Raw genomic sequence first — 27239 nt, forward strand, 5'->3', positions numbered from 1 at the left:
AGAAATTAAAAGCACTCAAGCAGAAGCTGAAACAGTTAAATAAGTAGCATTTTAGCAACATCCTTAAAAATGTCCAAGTGGCAAGGACCACATTACTTGATATACAGGCCAAACTGCAACTGCATCCACAGGATCAGAGTCTTCAGGCACAAGAGAAAACATCATATTTGAGGTATAAGAAAGCTTCTATTCTAGCAGAAAAGCCTCTTATACAGAAGAGTAAAGCTACTTGGATTAGACTTGGTGATGACAACACCAAGTATTTTCATTCAGTGATCAAAAAAAGGAAGCTGCAGCAGTCTGTTACCCAAATACAAGATGAACATGGGGTCACCCAAATAGATCCTATTGTGATAGCAGGGGTCTTTGTTAAATTTTATCGGAACTTGCTAGGGGAGGTGGGAGGATCAAGGAGACATGCATATACAGGATTCCTGAAAAATGGCCCTACTCTAGAAGCAGTACAACAGTTGAATCTAATTAAAACTTTCACTGAGAGGGAAGTTAAAGAGGCTATGTTCAGCATTTGCATCAACAAAAGTCCAGGTTCGGATGGGTATGGTGGTGGTTTTTTTAGAGATGCATGGGCCATTGTTGGTAATGAAGTCACGGAAGCAGTTTTGGAGTTTTTCCAAAATGGGAAGCTCCTGAAACAGATTAGTGCAACATGATAGCACTGATTCCCAAAGTTGATAGACTATTGGAGGCCAGCCAATTCAGGCCTATCTCATGTTGCAATGTGGTTTACAAGTGTTTTTCTAAGATGCTATGCAAAAGGTTATAGGCTGTTCTACCATTGGTGGTGACTGACACACAATCTCCTTTTGTTCAAGGAAGGTCAATGATTCAGAATGTATTAATATGCCACGACTTGCTAAGGCATTATAAGAGGAAAACTTCACCCAGGTGTATGATGAAAATTGACCTCCGTAAGGCATATGATATGGTTAGATGGGAATTTATTGAAGGAATGCTACAAGGCTTCGGGTTTCCTAGAAGATTTGTGACATAAGTCATGAACTGTGTGACTTCTACAAAGTTCTCAGTGAAGGTGAATGGGGAGGGTTACAGATATTTTGAAGGAAGAAGGGGATTGAGGCAAGGGGATCCATTGTCTCCTCTACTATTTGTCATGGTTATGGAGTACTTTTCAAGCGTGATGAGCAAAATGTCCCAGCTTCCAGATTTTATATTCCATCCTATGTGCAAAAGTTTGGGGCTGACACATCTGATCTCAGATGATCTAATGATCTTCTGCAAGGGCAATGAATCTTCTATTAACAGAGTCATGGAGGCACTTCAGCATTTCACTATCAAATTTACAATGAGTCTATCCCTCTCTCCAAACAAATGAACTGGTTTTTCCCACTCTCTCCAGAGAAAAGCCAGTTCTTGCAACCTGTCAGTCTGTCCTCGACTGATTGCAATTAGGGACAGACTGATTGCAAGAACTGGACTACTTGCAATTAATTGACAAAATCACTGCCAAAATCAAATCTACCTCTGTTAGACATCTCTCCTATGCTGGTCAGTTGCAAATTATCAATTCAGTACTGTTTTCCCTGCACAACTCTTGGGGATCAGTGTTTATTTTACCACAGAGTATATTCAAGCAGGTGGATAAGCAATGTAGAGAGTACTTGTGGGTTAGCACAGATGAGAAGAAGAAAGTCTCCCTAGTGGCATGGGAACAAGTGTGTTTACCTAGGAAATATGGTGGACTGAATGTGAAAAACTGCAGGTTGTGGAATCTGGCATCAATAGGGAAACTATTATGGTTGTTGGTTAGGAAAAAAGATATGTTATGGGTTAAGTGGGTACATGGGGTTTATATGAGAAATAACTCTGATGTCTGGGAGCACACTCCACCAGCTGAATGTAGTTGGTATTGGAAAAAGTTACATAAAGTTTAGCGAGGGATGGTACATTGGTACACAAATGGAACATATTCTTTGACCGGTAATGGACAATACTCTGTCTCACTTAGCTACTTGGCCATGTTGGATTACGACCTATCATGGTAGGATCAGAGTTGATATGGAATAGAGTATTGATGTCAAAGCATAGTTTTATGTTTTGGTTAGCTGGACAGAGGAAAATGCTTACTAAGTAGAGAATGATTAAGATGGAATTGCATGTGAAGACTCCACCTGCGTTCACTGGTGAACGGGAAACAATACAACATTTGTTTGGTGCCGGTCCTTGGTCTCACGACCCAAAATCCACTAAGGGTCGTGATGGCGCCGGACACTGCTGTCAGGCAAGCCAACCAAAATACTTGATTAAGTTCCCGTTTTAATAATTTTGAAAACTATGATTTTCCTTCAATTTTACTAGTAAAAGACAATCTTTACAATGTAAATAAAAAAATGTTTGGAAGTAAATACAAGATACCCAATAATCATCCCAGAACCCGGTGTCACAAGTGCATGAGTATTTACAACAACAACAACCCAGTAATAATCCCACTAGTAGGGTCTGGGGAGGGTAGAGTGTGCGCAGACCTTACCCCTACCCATGAGGGTAGAGAGGTTATTTCCGAGAGACCCTCGGCTCAAAAACGACAGATTTGTAACAACAGCAGAAAACATACAAATAAGATCAGCACCGTAAGTGACAACAAATAAGTGGGAAGGACAATAACTATGGCAATAATAAAAATTGGAAAAAAATATAAAATAAAAGTAAAAAAAATTAATAATAATAATAAACAAAAAAATAGAAAGTGTGATGGAACAATAACTGCTAGCAGTCCTATAGAAAACACTATCAGACTAGCCAGAACAACGAAGAAAAACGCTCAACCACCCCTAACCTACAGCCCTAATGCTCGACCTCCACACCTCCCTATCTAGGGCCATGTCCTCGGAAATCTGAAGTTGCACCATGTCTTGCCTTATCACCTCGCCCCAATAATTCTTAGGTCGTCCTCTACCTCTCCTTGTATCTGTCAAAGCCAACAATTCACACCTCCTAATCGGAGCATCTGGGCTCCTCCTCCGCACATGCCCGAATCATCTAAGTCTCGCTTCCCGCATCTTGTCCTCCATGGGAGCCACGCCCACCTTCTCCCGAATATCTTCATTCCTAATCTTATCCAGCATAGTGTGTCCTCACATCCATCTCAACATCCTCATTTCGGCTACTTTCATCTTCTGGATATGAGAATTCTTGACTGGCCAATATTCCGCCCCATACAGCATGGTTGGTCTAATCACCGCTCTATAGAACGCATGAGCATTTACTAAGAAGGAAATAAAATACAGTAACTGTCCGGAATACAAAGTGGACAGAAATGAAAATATAGTACAATACTCTGAATGGGACTCTGCTGGCTGCGGGCCGTCTCGACAGATGCAGCTCACCTAAGTCTTTGTATCAACCACGTCGCTATGCCACTAAGCCACTAGCCACACATGAACCTATGCAACAAAAATGCACATCAAGTGTATGAGTACGAAAACGTGTACCCAGTGAGTATCCCGTCTAATCTCGAAGAAGTAGAGACGAGAGGTCGACTTCGACACTTACTAGTGGTCCAATGATTATATAGTAAAAATGTGAGGAAATCAGGGATTTCATAAAGCAAAATAAGCTCATAAAGCCGGAAAACAGGTAAACAACTTCTCAATAGAAAAAGGGTTTCCTAAGATTTACTTTTCATTATCTTTATCCATTTATCTCTGGCCAGGAAAGTCAAGTATCAACATTTAAAATTCTCAGGCAAACAATATAAACATGCGCATATCATGCCGAGGTCGTACGGCCCACTCCAATATAAATGTAAAATGTGCACTGCCAAGGGTCAAACGACGCAAACCATAGATGCATCTATTACCCCGTTCGCGAATCATACATGCGACGAGGGCACACATAAATATACAAATTTAAACTACCAATTAAGAATTTATCGGGGAACGTTTATCCAAATAAAAGCCAATTCTCTTTTAATGATTTTAAGAAAAAAGAAGTTTAATCCTTTTAGAAATTCATTTACCAATTCGATAGGATTTAAGCAATTCAGTTGTCAATAAGATTACAAATATTCCAAGTATAGCATGTTTTTGGGTCCTAGATTACCCGGACTTACACATAATAGTAGCTACGCACGGACTCTCGTCACCTCGTGCGTACGTAGCCCCCACAAATAGGAGCACATAACCAATTATTTCATCTATGGGGACAATTCCCTCTTACAAGGTTAAGAAAGGAGACCCTTCCGAAGACTCGAATCGATGCTAAATGCTCCAAAACTAGCCAATAATTATGCAAATCCATTAATATATGCTCGATTACTCATTACAAATCCAATTTATAACAATTCCTAACCCCTTATCGAAAAGTTGACAAAATTGCCCTCGGACCCACGTGCCCGGATTTTGAAATTTTTCGAAGATAAAGTTTACCCATGAACTCACGAACTCAAATATATGATTTTCTCTTAATTTCATACCCAAAATCGTGGTCAAAATCCAAGAATATCAATTTTCTAGGTTTTCCCTCAAATCCAAGTTTCTACCAAATTTTCATGCTTATCCGCACATAATCAATGTATTTAACTCAAGATAGGTGGGGATAACTTACCTTGTCATTGATGATGAAAACCCCCTCTTGAAACTTTCCAAAATCGTCCACAACAAATGAAAAATGGGGGAAAAATCACCAATCCCCGACTTTAAAAGAATACGCTACCTCCAGCATTTCCGCACCTGCGGTCACTTGATTCGCTTCTGCGGTTCCGCAGGTGCGACCCACTACCTTCTTCTGCGGTTTCTCACCAGGCTGCCCTTTCCGCTTCTGCGCCTCAACCATCGTAGGTGCGGTCCCGCTTCTGCGGCTACATGACCGCATCTGCGGTCTCTTCACTTCTGGCCCAACACCGCATCTGCGTCCTTCCTAGCCGCCTCTGCGGCTTCGCACCTGCGGCCAAAACTTTGCAGGTGCGGTTACACCAGATACCAACTGCTTCAATCCTTCTTCAAATTCCAAATTTGATCCGTTAACGGAATCCACCTGAGGTCCCCGGGACCCCAACCAGTCCCAAAACACATTACGGACTTGCTCGAGGCCTCAAATCATATGAAACAACGCTAAAATCATGAATCGACCTCCAATCCAAGCTTAATGAACTTTAGAATTTCAAACTTCTACATTTGATGTCGAAACCTATCAAATCACGTCCGATTGACCTCAAATTTTGCACACACATCACATTTGACATTTCGGACCTACTCCAACTTCCGGAATCGGATTCCGACCCCGAAATCAAAAAGTCCACTCCCGGTCAAACTTCTCCGAAAATCTTCAAATTTCTATCTTTTAGCCAAATGACTCCAAAATGACCCACGGGCCTCCGAATTCACTTCCGATCGCGCTCCCAACACTAGAATCACTATACGGAGCTATTCCCAGGCTCGGAATCCCGAACGGACATTGATAACACTGAAATGCACTTCAACCCAAACTTATGAAATTTTTCCAAAAATGCTAACTTCCACAATAGGTGCTGAAACGTTCCCGGGTCATCCAAGACTCGGTCCGGACATACGCCCAAGTCTGAAAATCATCATACGAACCTGCTGGAACCTTCGAATCCCAATTCCGAGGTCGTTTACTCAAAAACCCAAATCTTAATCAATTATTTCAACTTAAAGCTTCCGAAATAAGAATTCTCTTTCCAAATCAACTCCGAATTCCCCGGAATTCAATTCCGACCATGCGTACAAGTCATAATACCTGAAGTGAAGCTGCTCATGGCCTCAAACTGCCGAACGGCGCGCTAGAGCTCAGAACGACTGGTCGGGTCGTTACATTCTCTCCCAATTAAACATATGTTCGTCTTGGAACGTACTAAGAACTGTGCTGGAGTTGTCCGAAATCACTGTTTAACACCTCGAGCACCTACCCGTGCTACCACAACTCAGCTGGGCACCCTAGCTCGATCAATCTGAAGATATCCTTTTTCACTTAAGCAAATAAGCCTTAGAGCCCAATTCCAACATTCGGAATTCTCTGCCAGACCTGTTTCCTACATACGAACACCGTATCAATCACCACACGATGTACCAGAACATGACTGCATACCTTAGCTGAATTCACACCTCGCACCACTTTGCTCACAGGACCACAATAACATTCTCTGATCAAATTAGTCGAAATTCCACGAATCTGATGCTCTCATTGCACCTCATGACATACATAGGTCTTGCTCTAACTCTTACAATACCGCCACGACAGAAAAGATGTGTAGAAATTCATAACCAACTGCCTAATCAACAAATCATTGGGTCTATACTCCTGACAAAAACCATCACCTCATTCTGAACCAAATAATGGTCTTTGCTCCTTAATATACTCCATATAATCAGATTGCTCTGTTCCTAAATCCAATGATCTCGTCTCACCCAGCACGAACTGCTCCGGCAATAAGCCACCCCAGATATGATCAAAAGTCTCATATAATGCCACAATGTGCCAATAGGCTACCAATTCGAATGCGATACAAAAGGAAAATGAACTCTGGAAGGGACTACTCAACTCACACAGCTAATACGAGTTTTCCTCAGAAAAATAGGAAACAAAACACATAAAAACAGATATAGGAAACTGTACTCAACATCACACTGTTGCGGCGTGCAACCCGTTCCAAACAACATACCCATGGCGGCGTGCCACCTGATCCACATAAAATTCATATAAGGAGATACACACCGAGCTAGATTGCTCATTCCAACAAAATACCGAATGTTGATCACAAGCACGCTAAGTGCATAATACCATCCCTGGAGAGACATATAGCGCTATAAGCTACAAACTCAAGCACAACTGAGGTGCGATATACGATCTGAATCTCAAGAGCCATTCTACTCATATAACATCATCACTACGAGGAACCTCAACACATAAGAAATTCACCAAGCCGTCTCACAACTCACACGGCGCAATATATCATTACATGAAATAGCTGATGACGAAATAGCACCCCGACTACTCTTCCATAAGGAGCGCATTGCTGAAATGAACACATCTGGCCTGATATAGAGCTCATATTCACATTTAAATCCATCCACAAACCTCAAAGCTGATTCTGATCGCTTTGAACTAGGCTAATAACCTTTCAAAGGTCAATAATCACCCCCTTTTTCTCATAACACACAAGAACAACCATCATAACCGGAGTAATCCTCCACAGTCCACAACCCAATAAACCGAGTGCCCTCCAGGCATCAATTCTCAATTTTACGACATCACTATAATCTTCATACTTGGTTTAACTCTTCAATCAATCAAGTGGCTACATGCCACACTTATACAACCTTCCCGTGGGGCACGCTCCCACAACCTTCCGTAGCAGATACCGGCCGCACTAACGCTGAAAGGCTATCAAGAATCCTTAACCAGGATGCAAAGCCTTTTTCACAAAACATCGATCTCAGGTGACGCTAAAGACAATACCAACTTACTTTAAACATCGAAACTCCTTTCCTGCTCATCCGAGCTCGTGACATCCTTCTCAACACCGAACTGCAACCTTAATCCTTACTTCAAACTTCATACCACTTACTGCACCCAACATGCCAATATATGATAGAACACGATTTTCATCATAACTCCAGAACCACTAATAGATTAACACTTCATCATATAAAAACTTTTCACTTAACTCACTTCAAGAGAACCATAGCAACACACAAGTGAATTCTCATAACCGTAGAATATGCAAATTTCTAAGTAGTGGTCTAAGCCATCATAGCCCTTCCGGGATCCGCCTACACATAGCAGGCCATAACAGTAGAATACTTCTGAATAACATCAATTATGGCGGCCAACAAGCCTCACACGTACCGTCACAAATCACTTGCATAACTTGATCACGCTGAAGGAACTGATCGCTACCACCAATATGCCAACTCAACTATGGCTAACCAGTCTATCTTCTTCCAATTCCTTGATTGCCTTAGAAATAGTGACAACTCCATTCAACACATAATACACTCCATCCGCACTCATCCCGAGTGACCTTGAATCACGAGACCATGCTGTCTCAAATCCCACGAACCATTTCATACCTCCCAAATGCTACACTGCAAGTCAAAACATCATAGAACATTCTGGGCCTCTTCTCATAAGCTGCTACAAAGCTTGATTCTTAACCGTACCTATAGGCTCGAAATCATTAGGCACCACACTTTACCCCTTTGAATCCACTAGGACCGTTGTTGAGAGCCACCCGCTCTGACTTGGCCCCGAATATAATCAACTCCATGAATCTTCTAGCACATGAATACCCTCTCGACGAAGCACCTGGTAGAATCACTTCCCTTGAAACCTGCATCTATGCAAGGCATAAATCCTGAATCCTTCCCCAAGTCTGTACATGAGCCAATAAGGCCAACCAGAACACACTTTTATGGTCAAATAACCAAATTACCACTTATGTTCTTTTCCCATAGCTGAAATAACCCATCAATATGCTAATAACCAGAAACCTCGCAAGTAGTTAACCATGCAACCCAATCATAGGCGGTGGGACTCTCCCACTTAGCTTGAAGCCACTATTACACAACTCTGGAATTCACCAGGATTCTTTATCTCTTATTGACATAACCTTGCTCACTCAACCGCCAAAATTCTCGGAATCTTTCTGTGAAACCCCTTTTTATACTCTAAATCATCAACCACATTCGCACGACCGATCTCTTTGCTATATGACTAATAGAATTCTTCGCCGAAGCTTCGCCAACCATGTGACCGTCGATCTGCTCATTGGAGATAACCCACCTGTGGAATTTACGTGCCGACATCTTCCAACGCTGCTGCACGGGGTACAATCACTACGACATCAATAACCCATCCTGAGTCCGAGCTCACTCTCTAGCTACACAAGTCCGTTCACCCCTCGTGGACATCAATTAAATGTGCGGCAACATCCTTCCAATTCAAAGTTATGTTGTATCCTTCTTCATTTCAAGCAGCTCATTTCCGTTATATCAAATCTCCTGCCGCATAATAGCCCATACCTCAAATTAAATCCGTAGACTCCAATCACCAAAATTCCCAAATCATTCCAAACTCTCCTTAAGGTGCGTAGTCATCCTACCACAAAGCCCATATGCAACTCCGTCACTTTCCCACTTTGGCGGAACTCACCATTTTAATCGTACTCGACCTTTGCTTCTTATACTTGACCTTCTAGAAATTTTAACCATCGCTTGACATTCCCCACATGTTCTTCCTCATCCTTTGCTGCTCAGTTGTTGCCTTAAGTAAAATCTATCTTCGTAGCACTTGAGCCCACAAATCGCTACTAAAATTAAACATTTCCGAAGATCATCTTTCTCGAGCCGTCAACATTAGAAACACTGATTCAATCCTGAGCCACCGCACCCCGCGATATCTAACAGTCGTTTCTCCAATATTATTTCACAATATCTTACCCCAAAGGCGAATTGCAGAAGACCATAACACATACAATCGAGGACGGCGACACTACATCGCAGATGAAAATTCCACCACGCTCGAAAATACCAAGTCTCGTTACTCCATCACCCCAAATCTGGACATTCATAGGCCAATTGCTTTTCCTCCGCCGGAAATGAAATATCATATCTCTGAATTGTGCACTGAGTAGGCTTCCTTTCAAATCATTCACCGCCCCAACACATAGGCAAGTATCCTACCATCAAGTCAATACTATGCGATAACCAATCGTGAGCATCATAGCAACCTGTGCATAGCCTCCAAGCTCTTAGAAGCACAACTACCGAACCGAACCGATAGAAAAATCCTTCCGCAACGCGACGACAATAGCCCAACCAACTATACCGGGAAAAACATCCCGCACCACATCTGTAGTACCATTACAATTCTTCAATTCTCGATTTATAACAAGCGGTTCGCGTCGCGTAAGATTGAGTAGGAAGGAAACAAGGGCATAAGCCTCAAGGAATCAAATCGCACGATGAGGAATCAAGAAGGGAAGAGCTCCTAACAGTCCTGTAGCCTCTCGAAGATAAGTACAGACGTATCCGTACCGATCTGCGAGACTCTACTAGACTTGCTCATGACTCGTGAGACCTAAGGGAACCTAGTGCTCTGATACCATGTTGTCACGACCCAAAATCCACTAAGGGTCGTGATGGACGCCGGACACTGCTGTCAGGCAAGCCAACCAAAATACTTGATTAAGTTCCCGTTTTAATAATTTTGAAAACTATGATTTTCCTTCAATTTTACTAGTAAAAGACAATCTTTACAATGTAAGTAAAAGAATGTTTGGAAGTAAATACAAGATACCCAATAATCATCCTAGAACCCGGTGTCACAAGTGCATGAGTATTTACTAAGAAGGAAATAAAATACAGTAACTGTCCGGAATACAAAGTAGACAGAAATGAAAATACAGTACAATACTCTGAAGGGGACTCTGCTGGCTGCGGGTTGTCTCGACAGATGCAACTCACCTAAGTCTCCGTAGCAACCACGCCGCTATGCCACTAAGCCACTAGCCACACATGAACTTGTGCAACAAAAATGCACAGAAAGTGTAGTATGAGTACGAAAACAACGTGTATCCAGTGAGTATCCCGTCTAATCTCGAAGAAGTAGAGACGAGAGGTCGACTTCGACACTTACTAGTGGTCCAATGATAATATAGTAAAAATGTGAGGAAATCAGGGATTTCATAAAGCAAAATAAGCTCATAAAGCCGGAAAGCAGGTAAACAACTTCTCAATAGAAAAAGGGTTTCCAAAGATTTACTCTTCATTATCTTTATCCATTTATCTCTGGCCAGGAAAGTTAAGTATCAACATTTAAAATTCTCAGGCAAACAATATAAGCATGCGCATATCATGCCGAGATCGTACGGCCCGATCCAATATAAATGTAAAATGTGCACTGCCGAGGGTCGAACGACGTGAACCATAGATGCATCTATTATCCCGCTCGCGAATCATACATGCGCGCGGGCACACATAGATACACACATTCAAACAACCAATTAAGAATTTATCGGGGAACGTTTATCCAAATAAAAGCCAATTCTCTTTTAATGATTTTAAGAAAAATGAAGTTTAATCCTTTTTGAAATTTATTTACCAATTCGATAGGATTTAAGCCATCCAGCTGTCAATAAGATTACAAATATTCCAAGTATAGCATGTTTTTGGGTCCTAGGCTACTCGGACTTACACATAATAGTAGCTACGCACGGACTCTCGTCACCTCGTGCATACGTAACCCCCACAAATAGGAGCACATAACCAATTATTTCACCTATGGGGACAATTCCCTCTTACAAGGTTAGAAAGGTGAGTAACCGGCATTCCACGCCCTTCCGAAGACTCGAATCGATGCTAAATGCTCCAAAACTAGCCAATAATTATGCAATCCATTAATATATGCTCAATTACTCATTACAAATCCAATTTATAACAATTCCTAACCCCTGATCGAAAAGTTTACAAAATTGCCCTCGGGCCCACGTGCCCGGATTTCGAAATTTTTCAAAGATAAAGTTTACCCATGAACTCATGAACTCAAATATATGATTTTCTCTTAATCGTGGTCAAAATCCAAGAATATCAATTTTCTAGGTTTTCCCTCAAACCCCAAGTTTCTACCAAATTTTCATGCTCAAATCCGCACATAATCAATGTATTTAACTCAAGATAGGTGGGGATAGCTTACCTTGTCGTTGATGTTGAAAACCCCTCTTGAAACTCTTCAAAATCGTCCACAACAAATGAAAAATGGGGGAAAAATGACCAACCCCCGACTTTAAAAGAATACACTACCTCTAGCATTTCCGCACCTGCGGTCACTTGACCGCTTCTGCGGTTCCGCAGGTGCGACCCACTACCTGCTTCTTCGGTTTCTCATGAGGCTGCCCTTTCCGCTTCTGCGCCTCAACCTTCGCAGGTGCGGTCCTGCTTCTACGGCTACATGACCGCATCTGCAGTCTCTTGACTTCTGGCCCAGCACCGCATCTGCGTCCCTCCTAGCCGCTTTTGCGGCTCCGCAGGTGCGGTTACACCAGATACCAGTTGCTTCAATCCTTCTTTAAATTTCAAATTTGATATGTTAACCATCCGGAATCCACCCGGGACCCCAACCAATCATATCAGCCAGTCCCAAAACACATTACGGACTTGCTCGAGGCCTCAAATCATATCAAACAACGCTAAAATCATGAATTGACCTCCAATCCAAGCTTAATGAACTTTAGAATTTCAAACTTCTACATTCGATGTCGAAACCTATCAAATCACGTCCGATTGACCTCAAAATTTGCACACGCGTCACATTTGACATTACGGACTTACTCCAACTTCCGGAATTCGGATTCCGACCCCGAAATCAAAAAGTCCACTTCCGATCAAACTTCTCCAAAAACCTTCAAATTTCTATCTTTTAGCCAAATGACTCCAAAATGACCCACGGGCCTCTGAATTCACTTCCGATCGCGCTCCCAACACCAGAATCACCATACGGAGCTATTCCCAGGCTCGGAATCCCGAACGGACATTGATAACACTGAAATGCACTTCAACCCAAACTTATGAAATTTTTCCAAAAATGCTAACTTCCACAATAGGTGCCGAAACGTTCCCGGGTCTTCCAAGACCCGGTCCGGACATACGCCCAAGTCCGAAAATCATCATACGAACCTGCTGGAACCTTCGAATCCCAATTCCGAGGTCGTTTACTCAAAAATCCAAATCTTAGTCAATTCTTTCAACTTAAAGCTTTCGAAATGAGAATTCTCTTTCCAAATCAACTCCGAATTCCCCGGAATTCAATTCCGACCATGCGTACAAGTCATAATACCTGAAGTGAAGCTGCTCATGGCCTCAAACTGCCGAACAGCGCGCTAGAGGTCAAAACTATCGGTCGAGTCGTTACACCTGGTCTACTGCAATTTGGGAAGCTATATCAAGTTGGATTGGACTAGGCATTCTGAGAGGGGATGTGATGCAAAGCATTATGAGAATTAGGAGAACGCATTGGAAACTATTAAAAAAGAAGTCCTCACTGCTATACTAGGGGCTACTGTTTATCATATTTGGACAGCGAGGAACTGGAAAATCTCCAGAGACGTTCCCATGAACAAGGAGTTCGTTAAACAACAGAATCAAAAGGAAATTAGGGAAAGAGTAGATATGTTAAAAGGAGCACATAGGGCAAGTAGGTGTAGCTTGTTCATACAGAGAATTTGTACCTCGATCCTGTTGCTTAGAGGCTTTATACTATTCCTAGAAGGTGGTCGAAGTATATGGTGCTCTTTAGGTGTATTCTTGTTTTGTTTATGCTAATATTTCACATTTATTGCCAAAAAATTTACGAGTAGAATAAGTTTATTTCATGTAGAAGTTTTCTTGTATTTCTGGGGTCAGAGGCGGATCTAGGATTTGAAGGTTTCGGGTGCCATATTATTTATACAGTCCAAATGGGATAAATATATAGTCGGTTTGATCAACTTTGTGCTTCGATTTTAGTTATTCATCTTTTCGATTTATATAGATAAATATATCGAATGAAAATAAATTATGACAACTTAGCGCACATCATAAAATTTTCAGCAGTAATACCAATATCATAAAATTTCTTCCAACATGAAAAGTACAAAAAGACAACTTCTTTCATGTTTAAATATCTTCCAATTAACAAAATACTACCATAATCAGTTGGTCACTATAACTAATAAGTAAGACATACATAATTCTTTCATCCTTAAGTAAACAAAAACATACATGTCATATGCATTTTTGGTATAAATTTGAATTAATACTGAAAATCTAAACTTCCAATGAACGCCATCAAGGAATCAACAACAAGAGCAAAACAGATAATGAAAATAAAAATCTGACAACAAAATGCTTTAAAAGCTTATCTGACAACAAAATGCAAAAGCTAATACAATCAAAAATTCAAGAGAACAATATGCACAATAACACAATAAACTATAAATTAAAGATTGGAAAAGAGAAAAAAAAATCAATTTTGAATTGAATAAAAGAAAAACAAGGGAGAAAATGAAATGATCAAAGGGGTTTAGCAACTTGTAATTCTATATTCTTAAATATTAACTATACCACCAAAAAATTTATTTTCAGAGAAACCCAACATAAAAAAAATTAAAAAAAGAAGCAAGAGAATAAGAGAGATTTACAGTCAAATTACAAAGCAGTGGTGCAGCAACAAGGTGAGGTGAAATGGAAAAGTGGACACCAAACGGTGGTGGCCAACTGCCGGTGAGTGACGGACTAAAACAGTGAAAATCCAAGAATCCCCAAATTTGGGGCAGCAGCGCAGTAGAAGAGAAGGGTTTTGGGTGGGAAAAGTTTTTGGGGAAATAAGGTAGCTTTTGTATTTTAGTGGATAAAGAAAGCACAATAGAAAAGTCAAACAATATTAAATAAGTTAAAAAGTCAAAAAAGTAAAACAAAGAATAAATAAGAAAGTAAACTGTCGTACACCTAACATTAATTGTCCAATAGTACGTACTACTGGCAGAGAGATATTTTTGGGCCTTTACCACTGGCACCCAGTGGCTGTTTTATTCATTAGGGTGTCATTTTATTATATGTACAATATTTCTTCTATACATATAGATATATACACAGAGTTCCGGCCGAGGTCTGCGGGTGGCGCCGCACCCTCTCGGCAACTTTTCGCAGTTATCTATATGCCCCCCCCCCCCCCCCAACTTCTTTCATCTGGAGAAATATTTGATTGATCATGTTGTTATATCTACTAATGCCTCTCTTTATACATCATACAAAGTTAAACTAATAGGTAAAAACCATAGCTAAACTCCAGACATTTCCTACTTCGGCGAGAAGAGGCGAATTTGCTAACATAGCTCATCTGGAACATTTTTCATATTTTTTACATATCAATAATCTGTGATATAAAATCCACCTTTTGCAGAGAGCAAAGTTGATTGGAGTTGACAGTCTTGGCATGGATGTCAGAGTTCTCTCGGGAACAGAAGTGCAAACTCATCGTTTCCCCTTCAAAGTTAGGGTAAGCAATAGAAAATGGTTTTGGCTTTAAAAGACTGATATTGTAGTGAAACTTTGCTCAGTAACAATGACTTGGGCTATCACAAAAAAACATGATTTTGATTTTTACTATGACCTCTTTTATTTTACTCTGCAGGCAACATCAGAGGTTGCTGCTGAGAAACAGATCCGGCAGCTTCTGTTTCCCAGGTCCCGTCGCAAAAAGTTTAGGACTCCCGAAAGAGCTGGAGATTTGGACTCACTTTAAATTTAATCTTACTGTTTGGGAGCAGATCTTGTGAATAAACGTATTATCTATATTTCAATAAATTCTTGCATGCAGTTGGTTCTCAGTTTCTCTCCAGTTTTGTTTTCTCTAATGTTTTCCTGTAAATGGGTTACGTGCTGGATTTAAATTCTAATGAAGCTCTCTTTGATAAGACATATAAAAGGAAAAAGGCAGGTGAATAACAGCATATGCTTCTTCCATATTGGGAATTAAGTTGAGAAGGGAAGGGCCAGTTTCCACTTTCTAACTCAAATATTCTCTCAATCATTTGGCAAAAATAGTAGGGGCACCTTAGTGGATTATCGTTTGGATGCCCCCAAAAAAGCATTTCTTAAAAATTTAAAAAAAAAAACAATAGATTTTAAGGGTGTTGTTCCGATAGATAACTCTTATGCAGAGTTATTTGTATTTGAGAGAATAACTCTTATGCAGAGTTATTTGTATTTGAGCTTATTATCCCCGTACTAGAGCACAACTAATGATACGTGGATTAGGCGCGTATCATGGTTCGAATTTAGTCATAGAATAAAATGTGATGTAAGTGGTTTAGTTGTAAGAGCGTAACAAGTAATTATTTTTTAGTTAGATGCACGTCATGATTTCGAACTCTATTGTATACAAAGGCTTGATATTTATTTAAGTGAAGAAGGTTAAAAGGGGCAGGTTAATTATGCATAAGCGTTCAAACTAGGGGTGTTCATAAAAATTCGAAAACCCGAACCAAACCGAAAACCAAACTAAACCGACAAAAAAACCGATACTTTTTGGTTTGGTTTGGTTTTGGTTTTAAAATTTAAAAACCGATCAAATTTGGTTTGGTTTTGGTTTAATTAAAAAAAACCGAACCAAACCGAATATAGGAGTAGCTATTTTAAATTTATTATTACACATATATATATGTATATTTTTATACAAAGTTTTAAAATTTTTATAGTAAATATTAATCGTTTGCACTTTTAGTACAGTTCTTTACCTTTACATTCTAGTTTAATTGGTAGTTTTCTTTTGTTAAGTGTAAGAATCTATTTCTTGTTAAAAATAATATATTTTTAATTGAGTCCTTAAATTATTCATCACTATTTGATTCAATTATCATCAATATATCTTGGTAAATAATATATTTCTCAAAGGGCAATTGATTTGATAGTGTTACGTTGAAAATGTGGTCGCCGAAATGTGTGTTTGGTAGTGTATGTCTTATATTTAAGAAAAAACCGACAAATAACCGAAAACACCGACATAAACCGAATCGAGAAAAAACCGACATAATTGGTTTGGTTTGGTTCTAATATTTGAAAAACCGACTTACTTGGTTTGGTTTCTTTTTAGGGAAAAATCGATCCAAACCGAACCATGAACACCCCTAGTTCAAACTGTGTTACGGATTCTCATGCAATTTTTCGTAAAAATATGACTTATTAGTTTCCTTCAATCTATCTAGTTGTTTTGTCTCAGCTCAGGAGAGAGAATTGATAATAGACACTCATTGTTACATTCGCTGTGTTCAAATGTTACATTTGCTAACGTTTTCTTTGAAGAATCCAAATAAAGTATACACATCTATGGGCACACTCAACTCATTAGCGAAAGATCCGTGTAACACATAACTAAGCATTTTGGATCGTAATTAGTGCATTAAATACTTCACGTTTACCACTATCGCCAAAAAATAAAAATAGAATTTGAACTCTACTTATAGTGAATATAAGCTTCAGGAAAAAGTTGGTATATTTCATCCGTCAAGAATCAAGACAAACATCTAAAGCTGTAACTTAATATCCCAAGTTATGTATTGATTCATCTTACTTTGACTTGACATGCCAGACGATTTGACACACACCACTTGACACATACATGAATTTAAACTTCATGATAACGTAATATTTAAACGGACCTTGGATTTATGTGAAGTGAAACTAGAGATGACATAACTCAAACGAAACCGGGCTATTATTTAAATCCTTTTTTTTTTAACTTCACACAATTTTATTGACCCACTATTTGATTTGTCAAATATATCTTGAATTACTAGGATTTATTAAAAAAATTGTATGGACATAATTCAATATAGTTTAATTGTACAATTACAAGCATCAGAACTATAACTTTACTAGATTGGCACGTTTACTAATTTGTTCTTTATTTCCAGATACATAAAAGCTGTGTTAAAACGAAAGGGAAAGGTGAAGAATGAGAAATTTTCATTAAGAAAAATAATAAAGTAAAACTGCTTAGCAGGTACATTGCATCAATGCAAGTTCAATGGCCTGAGAACTAACTCGAGCAATAGAATAAGATTCTCCTACACTACGAAAGTTGAAAAGCCCTTTTCTACGAAAGCTGATCACTCTTTATTGCTTTTAGGACTTGGGATCGAAACTTGGCAACTACATTTGTTAACGTTTTTGCTTCACTTTATTGATTCAAACCGTTACTTAATAGTCAACTGGTTTACTTTTTATTACGTATTAATTTATCTTTTTTGAATTAAATTATAACTTAGTACCACTTTAAGGGTGTGTTTGGTATGAAGGAAAATATTTTTCATGAAAAATGAGTGATTTTATCACTTATTTTTCCTTATTTGATTGGTGAGTGGAAAACTTTTTTCGGAAAATATTTTCTAGTGTTTGGTTAGAAAGTAGAAAATATTTTTTTATGCTACCCCCCCCCCCCCCCCAATCTCTAAAAATACACACAAACCCAAAGGAATTAATACTTTTTTACGCAAAAATAATACTATTTCTATATGAAAAAAAAGTATTTTCTTGGTTAAAATGAAAAATAAATATTTCTATATCATAAAAAAACTCATTGGTTGAAATATAAAAAAAAATCTATCTATAACATGAAAATAAAGTACTATCAATACTATTTTTATTTAGGGTGGGAGGGGGTTGGAGAGGGTGGTGTAGCTCCTCTCTCAACAAGTCAAAAAATACAAACTCTTCATTCTCCCTTCAACAATCACTTTCGACGAAGCAGCAACATATGTCGACTTTGACAACAACTGAGAGTTTGTACTTTGATGATAAGCTATCACAATTGCTAAGTTTTTAAAGAGTTGCGCGCCGAACTTTGTCGCTACTAATTGGCATATGTGAAAATATTAGTGCCCCGTCACGCTCAAATCCTGGGTCCGCCTCTGGTGGAGAGAGGGACAGGGGGTGGGAGGGAGAAGTAAAAATGGAAGTCTCGAAACTACAATCAAGATTTATTTCCCTATATTTCTTTTCTGGGCACTGTCTGAGCAAAACTAGCTTCAGTAATGCTAGTAGATGCAAAATTTTGCCCACCATCTTAAGTTTTTGAGCTCACACTGCCATCTTTTTGTGCAGGATTATCAAGGCCAGCTTCCTCGTCAAACCGCTTGCTTTGTCCGACGCTTTCATCAGCAACATCAGCTAGGTTCTGATCCACCTTATCACCTCTGAAATAGAGTCAAATATGTAAATATGTTCTGCTAGCTCTATAAAAGCAGTTGGCTAATCTTTCCAAGTGAGCATTTAACTATTGAGATTGACCAACAACTTATAAAATTAGCAATTTGCTTTCGTCATAGATGAACACTGAATTATCATTTCAAGCACTGCACTCCAGCACCTTGACTGTTAGAGGAGTCTCATCAATGGACAAGAAACAAACTGTTTAATCTTTTGCATTCTGATAGCTTAAACTCAATTGGTAATCAACAGAAACCATCCTGAACAAAGTTACAATTAAGTGAGGAACAGGCATGCTGGAAAAGTTATCACGGATAAGTACAGAGTTCAGGTTGCGGGCTGGAGGACAAAAAATATATCAGGGTCACATGAGTAGCTTTATGGAGTATCATGGGAGGAGTTCTACAAAAATGTTACAACTAGAGCAGGTGATGGCATCAAAAGCAGCTTGTGGAAGCAAAAGGGGAATCCCCTTGGTGAAACATTCCTGGCAATTTTTCCAACCAGCAAAGAGCAACAATGGCCCAGAATTGGAGAGGAATAATTTTATGGGACCTGAGCTATTGGAGAAACTTCAAATATTGGGAGATCGGGGAGCTTAACCATTTACTTGAACTCTTATATAAGCAGCAGATCTCATTACGGGAAAGGATAAATGGAGATGTGAAGGGCAGAGAGATTGTATGTCTACAGTGAAATTTTCTGCAACAAGATACTAAGAACAGAAAGCAGAGAGTTTCACCTGCTACTTTGTTGCCTTATGACACAGAGATTATGGTGTCCCCTATGAAAATTGTTTGGAGTTAATCGGGTTAGGACAAGAAATGTTAAAGATATGCTGCTAGGATGGAAACTAAAGGGGAGGAAACATAGAAGAACTTGGGACATAGCCCCACTGATTCTTACGTGAGTTGTTTGGGAAGAGAGAAATATGAAAACGTTTGAAGGGGTAGAAAATCCTTTTGTACAGATAGTAGAATGCTTCGTTCCTTTTACACTTTTGGAGTGATATCATATCTCAGTATGATGATTGAGCTACCAGAACAGATTATCCTCCTTTGGGCTGGAGTATAAGAATTATGCAGTCCAGGGCAGCACTGATGACTAGTTGGTACTTGTAAAAAATCATGTTAAGCTGCAAGATTCTATAAACTTTTTAGTATCAACTTGCATACGGGGTTTTCCCGATCATATCAATAAAATTTAACTTCATAAAAACAATCAAGTCAATTGCGCACATTTATAACCTGCTGCTCTTTTGAGCAAGATCCTGAATGCCAACCCCTCAGTGACAACACACATGTTTAAGAAGCCGCTATGCTATCATTTAAGATACTAACAACTATAACGATTGAAGCAGTGAAGCAATAAACCAGCAATTAGATTATCATCTTAGTTCTATAAAAACATGGACAACAATAAATATAAGAAACTCCATTCAGGAACCAAATTTGTTACTTACCCAGAATAAACAAGGAGTCCCACAGCAACAGCAGCAAAAGCTACATAATACATCCAGTCAACCTGAAGAAAAATGATACTGATTTCAGAATAGCACTAGTGTATCGCAGTAAAAGTAGTAGTTCTACGTTTAAATAGATTTTAATCCTCAAAATGTAAAGTAATCTGATTGTTCTGCAAACCTTCTCATGATATGCAAAGATACGAATTAAAACAGCCCACATATCAGAGGTAAGCAAGGCTAGATTTAGCATTGTGGCACCACTCATCTGCACGCAAAAGGTGGCATTTCAGAATGAGAAAACTAACTTCAAACCTGATGATCCGCAACAGAAATTAATTTTCAAGAACTAGACTGATCATAGCTAGAACTAGGAAGACGTCACTTTTCTTTAACAGGTCAGCATATTGTAGATTGCACCACTACTAGCTTTGGATTGGAACACGATTGCCTGATTGATCATCTTTTTATACATGTATACGTAGACAAATATACATGTGTGTGTGTGAACAGATAGAACGAGATATAGAAAGAGGGGCAATACCTTCAGCAAAACGGGAACAAATGAGTAGAATAAAAACATCGCCAGTGCAAATCCAACAAAGGGAAGTGTCTGAAATTGCCCATGGTAATAAATGTTTAGGCAGCTTGATGTGAGAATAAACAAAAGGACTACCATAAGACGGACAATGAAACAAAGTATGTAAACTCGAAAAATCAGAAGGAATGATGAGCCAGTTCAGCTCTTAAAGAACCTCATCAATACTCACATATAAGTCTTACTTTTGGAAAGGCAAATTAGGCTTATTGAGATATAAGAAAAAAACTCAGATTTCTTATATTTCTACAATGTTTCAGTTAACAGCATTGTGGTTTTTTTTAAAAACTAAAGCAGCATCTTGACCAAATTTTAACCTTCAATATTTATATCTTGAACCTCTTGCTAACCCACCATCCAGGGACTTGGCGTGCCCCTAACCTGACCCCTCCCACCATTGCCCACCACCTTTACCTCCCTTTCCCAAAATAACAGCCCTCCATACTTTCTTTTCCAGTTTTAGAATTTGAATTGAGATGCGCTAAACTGACCTTTTCGTAAGCATGTACAATTTGCACGGTAAAGTGGCTGAACATAAAAAAGGAGTTATCAATGTCTTTGGAAGGAGACAATCTGAAAACTGGATGATGTTTTATATAATGCTTCCTCCATCGCATGAGATTCATGCCTTTTTCAGCTTGTTTTCCTTTTCACTATTGGGACGGTAGATGAGTGTATAGGACATCAAGGAAAATGTGGACCTTAATCTTCTTAGAAGATGCAGACTGTGTGCTGCTCATTTCACCTTTTATAATTACAGCTTCATGTTGATACTTGTGGGAAGAAACAAATCAAAGTGTTCACATGAGTCATATCCAACATAAGTGAACTTGCTTAGAAATTAAAGAAATGATCCTACACAAATTTTCTCTTCCAAAGGCAGAGCATTAATTTCTTTCTTCGCTATCTATATCCATGCTCATTGGTGAGGAAATAGATCAAAGCATAAGAGACTTACTGCTCCAGCTGACCAACGAATGGACTTCAACTCATTGCGCTCAAGTATGCTTCTGTAGCATGGTTAAAGAAGTCATGTACATCACAGAACATCAGCAGCAGTTAAAGAGTACGCATTCATCAAGAAAGAAGGTTAACCCCCAGTAAAATCTTAAGAAGACAGAACATTAGGATACATTTGGCAAGCACTAACAATGGCACCAAACAGGCCCAGAAATGCCATGAGTTCAACCCTATCAGCACTTTTAACAAAAAACTCCTGCATAGAACATGAAATAAAAGTATTAACAATGCTTAACAGGAAAGCCGACTTGAGAAACACGACCAAGAGAAAAACAGCTCATAGTCAAAAGGGCACTGCACTGTACAAGGAATCAACACTACCTGAGAGAAATAAAATGTAAGACGTCAAAACTCCAAGGTCTTGCATTTACAGTTCACTGGAATGACTTTTATCATTTACCACAAGGTAAAGTGCATAAGGAATGTTCAATATAGTGTATCGGTTGCCGACTAATCAAATTTGTTTATGGAGCCAACATTAAACAATGAATCTTTTCTTACAAGTATTTACCAGCAAGTTGTCACTTAGAGGTAGTTTATGGAATTACATTAATGTACTCAATGCAGAACAACCCAATATCCTCAGAGAACCTGGGAAAAGGTTTAATGGACTACTGGACTTTATAGTTTCTGCCTGAGGACAAAAGGAACATGCATATGGACCGATGTCAAATAATTAAATTGATAATTGCAGACACCAAGTCAAATAATTTAGACGTAGTCTTTTGCACAGTGCTGAACTGCTGATTGTATCGGCCAAAGGGAACACAAGCAAATACTTTTCAACTGGAACAACCTTGCTATGTCTCGCAGGGAAGAAAGAACTTTTCTAACTACACATAGATATCATTTCTGGTTCGAAAAGTTAGTGAATTTTCACAGCTATCAATTGCGTACCTCACTGACATTAGTCACAGCATACAGCGTGGCTCCAGCAATCACTAGTATATCCCCTTTGAGAGGATTGCTACCACCTACAACAATGAGAAATTCAAGTATTATTCTTCAAAATAGAGTCAGTAAATGACAAACTGCAAAATCACTAAAATGAGAAGCAGCTGGACACAAGGAATTAACTATACGTTCACCCCCTTTCCAAAAAGTATCAGATGATACACAATCATATATAGGGAGAAATATAAGCAATAGGAAAGAGCATGCAGTGAAACCATACTGATAATTAAAATCAAACAGAACAAGCAAGATGACAACTGGTTGTAACAATATTACTTGATCGATCTGCGGCATGTACATCTGAAAAGATGACCAGGACAAGACCAGCAATGCAGATGGCAACAGCGACTAATTTTCTGGGTATGTATTTTGTCTTCAAGAAAAACCATGTAAAAAGCAGAACACACGGAATTGTCCAGCAATCCAGCAACATCACGCTTGTCAGGGATGTGTACTGGTAAGCCTTCACAACTGCAAAGCAAAGGCAACAGAAAATGAACTGATAGTTTGTTTAATGAGGAAATGTGGAGTTTGCATTTCGAGTAAACATGCGTTGCCAATCCTCAGAATCTCTATCCAGAAGAGGCGATTATAGTCCGTAGAAGTAGCAGAGGAAACTGCATATTTTGAGAGATTGATGTGTTGCTTAAAAAATCCTCATAACATTCATATGACATTGTGGCGAATCTGGAAAGAAACAATCAAGACACAAAAACTAGAACGTTGAGAAAGAACCTGTAGTACTGTTTTTCTGTGTTTCATTGTGCTAGCAATATCATGAATCGTGATGTTTAAACACATGGTTCAACTGACATGCACGAAATATAACTTTCCAAATAAAAGCAACATTTTAGGCAATATTTGTTTAAGAAGAGCAAGTCATCAAGGTTTGATCAGTGAATATAGGAAAGGGACTGTTAAGAACATCAAGTAAAACATATTCATGTTTCAAAGATACAATGTTGGGTAGGTGAAAGAGACAGGAAAAAGATGAGGGCAAACAGTTTATTTGGCTTCCATCCACAAGAGATGGTTAATGAGGCAATTACCAAGAAAATTGGCCTCCACATCAACTATTCCAAGGAGGACGTAATAATACCATTTTGCCTGGTAAAAGAGAAACAGAAACAAAAGAAGGTAAGCCAAGCATTCAATCTTAATAGCAACAGCTTGCTTAATTAAACAAGCATCAACAAATAAGATCATTTTAAAACACAGAAACAAGAACACAATTCTTAGAAAAGCTGTTGAGTTATACATATCCAATATCGGATAAGGGCATGAAAAGGAGATTTACACGTCTTTCGCTATTCTACCCATCATATCAAGGTTTCAAGTTGAACGCTCGCCTTTCATATGACATGAGAGCCAACTTTTGGTCTTAAGAGTATTTTGAAATGGTATCCTTGTAAGTAGAAAAAGGTCAGATTAAACTCACTGGTAACGTTTTGTAAATTTGGCTACCAGCACAGCTTTTTCTGCTGATCAATATACTGTTACCATTCTCGAAAAAAGAGTTTTTTGAAATGGTAAGAACTATTGATGTAAAAGTCAGCACAAAGAAAGTGATGTGGTTACAGCCAAAAAAAGATCAAAAGAAGAAAAGGGCTGACTGTCTATACGAAATACTCTATGAATTGTAACAAGATTTCAGCATCCTCTACTAAATCCATTTTACACCAGAAGAAATTCACCAAAAAAAAAAATACAGTCAGATTTGATTCTTCAGATTGAGCTCATTTGTCCATCAATATATCCATTTCTTTTATCCATTAAAACATTTGGTCTTAAGAGTTTTTGAAAAGGTTTATAAAAAGTCTTGAGCTACTCCACCTGTCACCTTAAGGATTTAAGTTGGATGTTCAGATTCGACAAAAAATAGCAACACATCAGAACTTGATGAAAGACAAGTAGATGGGTTCAAGTAATGTGCTACAAAACGAGTTCAAGCTAGCTTGGGTACTCAAATTAAAGATTTGACAAAGCTCTTAAGCTTTACACCCAAAAGCGTTTACTCTATATGTCCTAAATACAATTTTATAACTGCTTATTTGAGAAGTGAAGATAGTAATTGTAAGTGGGAGAACATTGGAGGCTAGTAGAAAAGAAAATGTTGAATGGAGAACAATAAAATTAGGTCTAATAACTCGTGCAGGAATTGCTTAGATCTTGAGACGTTTTAAATATATACTATATTTTTTCCAGAGCCTATGATATTCAACATGCCTCAAAACACCAATAACTAACTTCTGCCGCAAAATGCTCGCTTTCATACTCTTGTCAAAAGTATGTTCATTCTTCAGATATTTGTCAAACAATTAAACTGCAACAAGCACAATAGAAAGTCTTATGGTGAACATGATGAAAAATCAAAGCTTCTAGAAGCACTCGAAGAGTGAAAGTAAACCTTGAGCGGCTTTCGCCTGTAAATCATAAAGCCTCCATAAACTAATGCCAACAGCACGTAATTTAGAAATGACTGCGACGTTGGTGCATTGATTCCTATAGCAAGGAAAAACGAAATTACTTGTCAACGAAATAGACAGGGATAAAGGACACTAACTTAGATTACATTTTGTGTTTTGGATGGAGAGGCCATGGATGGAATACATGGGTGTAACATCTTCTATACGAGACCAAACTATTGCTATCTTTGTAAGAACTTTTGAAAGTCAGTTTTCAGAATTTAGAAAGTAAGTTGGCCATCACAAGAACTAAAGATAGCAGTACTTAGCCCCAGGAAAAATTCTTGCTGCCTCCCCTTAAATTTTACCATCCATTAATACTAACTCAAAGAGCACTAGATTCACAGAGTAAGTTAGCCATCTCAAGAACTCAAAATGCTAGTACCGGTTCCTCTTCTATTCATTTAGAGGAACCAACATGTTTCTCCAAACTTTACACAGCACATAATCTCAATTTGAAGACATGTTAATTACTATAAATTATGTCAAGTCAAAACTGTTCATTCAGCAGGACAAATATAAGTACTATAAAAAATAATAGGTTAATCTGACATGCTTTATTTACTACTTCACCCTTTCTTTGCCCAAAAAAAGGAGGAAAAGAATAAAGAAAAATCAAGGAACAGTTAACAGTAGCATCTACATACTCGTCATTTAAACTCATAAAGGTGTTTTAAGGAAAAATAAAACAAATTAGCACGAAAAGACCAGTCTATAATTAGGACAATTATAAAATCAATACATAGAGCAATATAGAAGCTAATCAGAGCTAAAAACTAAAAGCTCTAATGTAAAACAGCAGTCATACAAATTGTGGAGAGAAGCCCGCCAATGGAATAGTTATACAGATTATTCGGTAAAGGAAACAATCAGGCCACTCAGAGCTACAGATATGATGACGATTGATTTAAGATCAAAAACGAAAAAAAGATTCATTATTTTGCTTTCAGTTCGAAGTTTTGGTACACTCATTCCAATTTCTACCTCAAACATTTATAATTTTATTTGCTCAATGTAGAAACCAAAAGAGACCCATTGGTAGTTCTAGTAATCAAACAAACTGTCAAAGCAACTCAGAGCTTCAGCTATGATCATAGTCGAATTTAAGATTAAAAAATCAAACAGAAACTCAAGAAGTAATATTAAGCAAACAAAGGACAAATTGTACCTTTTCTTGCGAGTTCGGAGGATGAAAAACCAGTGGCGGTAATGAGAAGGGACAGAAATTGGCCTAGCAAAAGACTCAGTAATGTTTTCTTCGTCCAAATTCCCTTCGCGTTCACCATATCCTAAACCTTTATCTATAAATAAATATTGGCAATCACCAATCTGTGAAAACCCAACCCCAATAAATGACCTTGAATTTTTTCACAGAGGCATCTCAGAGAATGCAGAAAAACTGCATACTCTGTTTTTTTCTTTGATATACTTATATATATAGAGGTGATAATTATTATGATGAAATTGATTACTATTAGAATATAGCTTTAAGCCGAATCTTTCGAAATATCAACGGCCGCTAAAGAGTTGTAAAATTCCTTGCCACTGTCGCCCTTTTATTGTCACTACTCGCCGTGTCGCCGTGAGAATTTGACTAACAAATTATTGGTTATTTTGATTCTTTTTATAGCTTCTTTTAAATATTTTATTGTTTACATTATTTTCTAGCTGGAGAGATTACTCGACCTTTGTAGTCATCAGGTGGGTCCAGGGGCAAAGTCAGACGTTAACGGATGGAATGCGACGACTTTTTAACGTTAATGAATAAACATGGATTGAGAAAATAGCAAATACACCCTGAGTTACATGTTTAACTCAAACAAAAAAAATTATTAGACAGCGAAGCATCAACAAACTCACAATAAAACTAGGGTTTAGTAGCATACTCCCAAGTCCCAATATAAAGGATTAGCATAATTCTTAAGCTATTTTATTAAGCAATAAGCAAATAGATTTGCCTGCCCTTTAACAAAAACCAGAAAAATATTAAGATTTCTTTT

General features: G+C 38.4%; 2 protein-coding genes across 11 annotated transcripts in view; one reads left to right on the top strand and one right to left on the bottom strand.

The window, feature by feature from the left end:
- LOC107801628 (uncharacterized protein At3g49140) overlaps window positions 1-15361 on the top strand; it is a 29593-nt gene extending 14232 nt beyond the window's left edge. For all 8 annotated transcript variants that reach the window (XR_012694080.1, XM_075219379.1, XM_075219376.1 and 5 more), the window contains 2 exons: window positions 14935-15030; window positions 15166-15361. Coding sequence is in view for 7 of the 8 variants with exons in the window: in XM_075219379.1 (XP_075075480.1) it covers window positions 14935-15030; window positions 15166-15276 (207 nt within the window). In the remaining variant the exon portion in view is untranslated. The remainder of the gene's footprint in view (window positions 1-14934; window positions 15031-15165) is intronic.
- A 2754-nt stretch (window positions 15362-18115) lies between these two features.
- On the bottom strand, window positions 18116-26835 carry LOC107775336 (uncharacterized). 3 transcript variants are annotated; one of them, XM_016595065.2, is made up of 11 exons: window positions 26408-26835; window positions 25182-25276; window positions 23824-23881; window positions 23051-23245; window positions 22718-22794; window positions 21934-22016; window positions 21759-21810; window positions 20747-20815; window positions 20384-20470; window positions 20203-20264; window positions 18116-18727 (listed from the first exon to the last, which is right to left on the bottom strand). In XM_016595065.2, exons 1-11 carry the CDS (start codon window positions 26523-26525, stop codon window positions 18598-18600), a joined length of 1026 nt encoding a protein of 341 aa, XP_016450551.2. In that variant the 5' UTR covers window positions 26526-26835; the 3' UTR covers window positions 18116-18597. The 3 variants fall into 3 exon arrangements, with proteins under 3 accessions (XP_016450551.2, XP_016450552.2, XP_075075484.1); XM_016595066.2 differs by lacking the exon at window positions 20747-20815 and having other exon boundaries at window positions 26408-26687; XM_075219383.1 differs by lacking the exons at window positions 23824-23881; window positions 25182-25276 and having other exon boundaries at window positions 26408-26652.
- Between the last annotated feature and the right edge of the window lie 404 nt (window positions 26836-27239).

Source organism: Nicotiana tabacum, chromosome 8 (assembly GCF_000715075.1).
Source record: "Nicotiana tabacum cultivar K326 chromosome 8, ASM71507v2, whole genome shotgun sequence".
NCBI classification, from domain to species: domain Eukaryota; kingdom Viridiplantae; phylum Streptophyta; class Magnoliopsida; order Solanales; family Solanaceae; genus Nicotiana; species Nicotiana tabacum.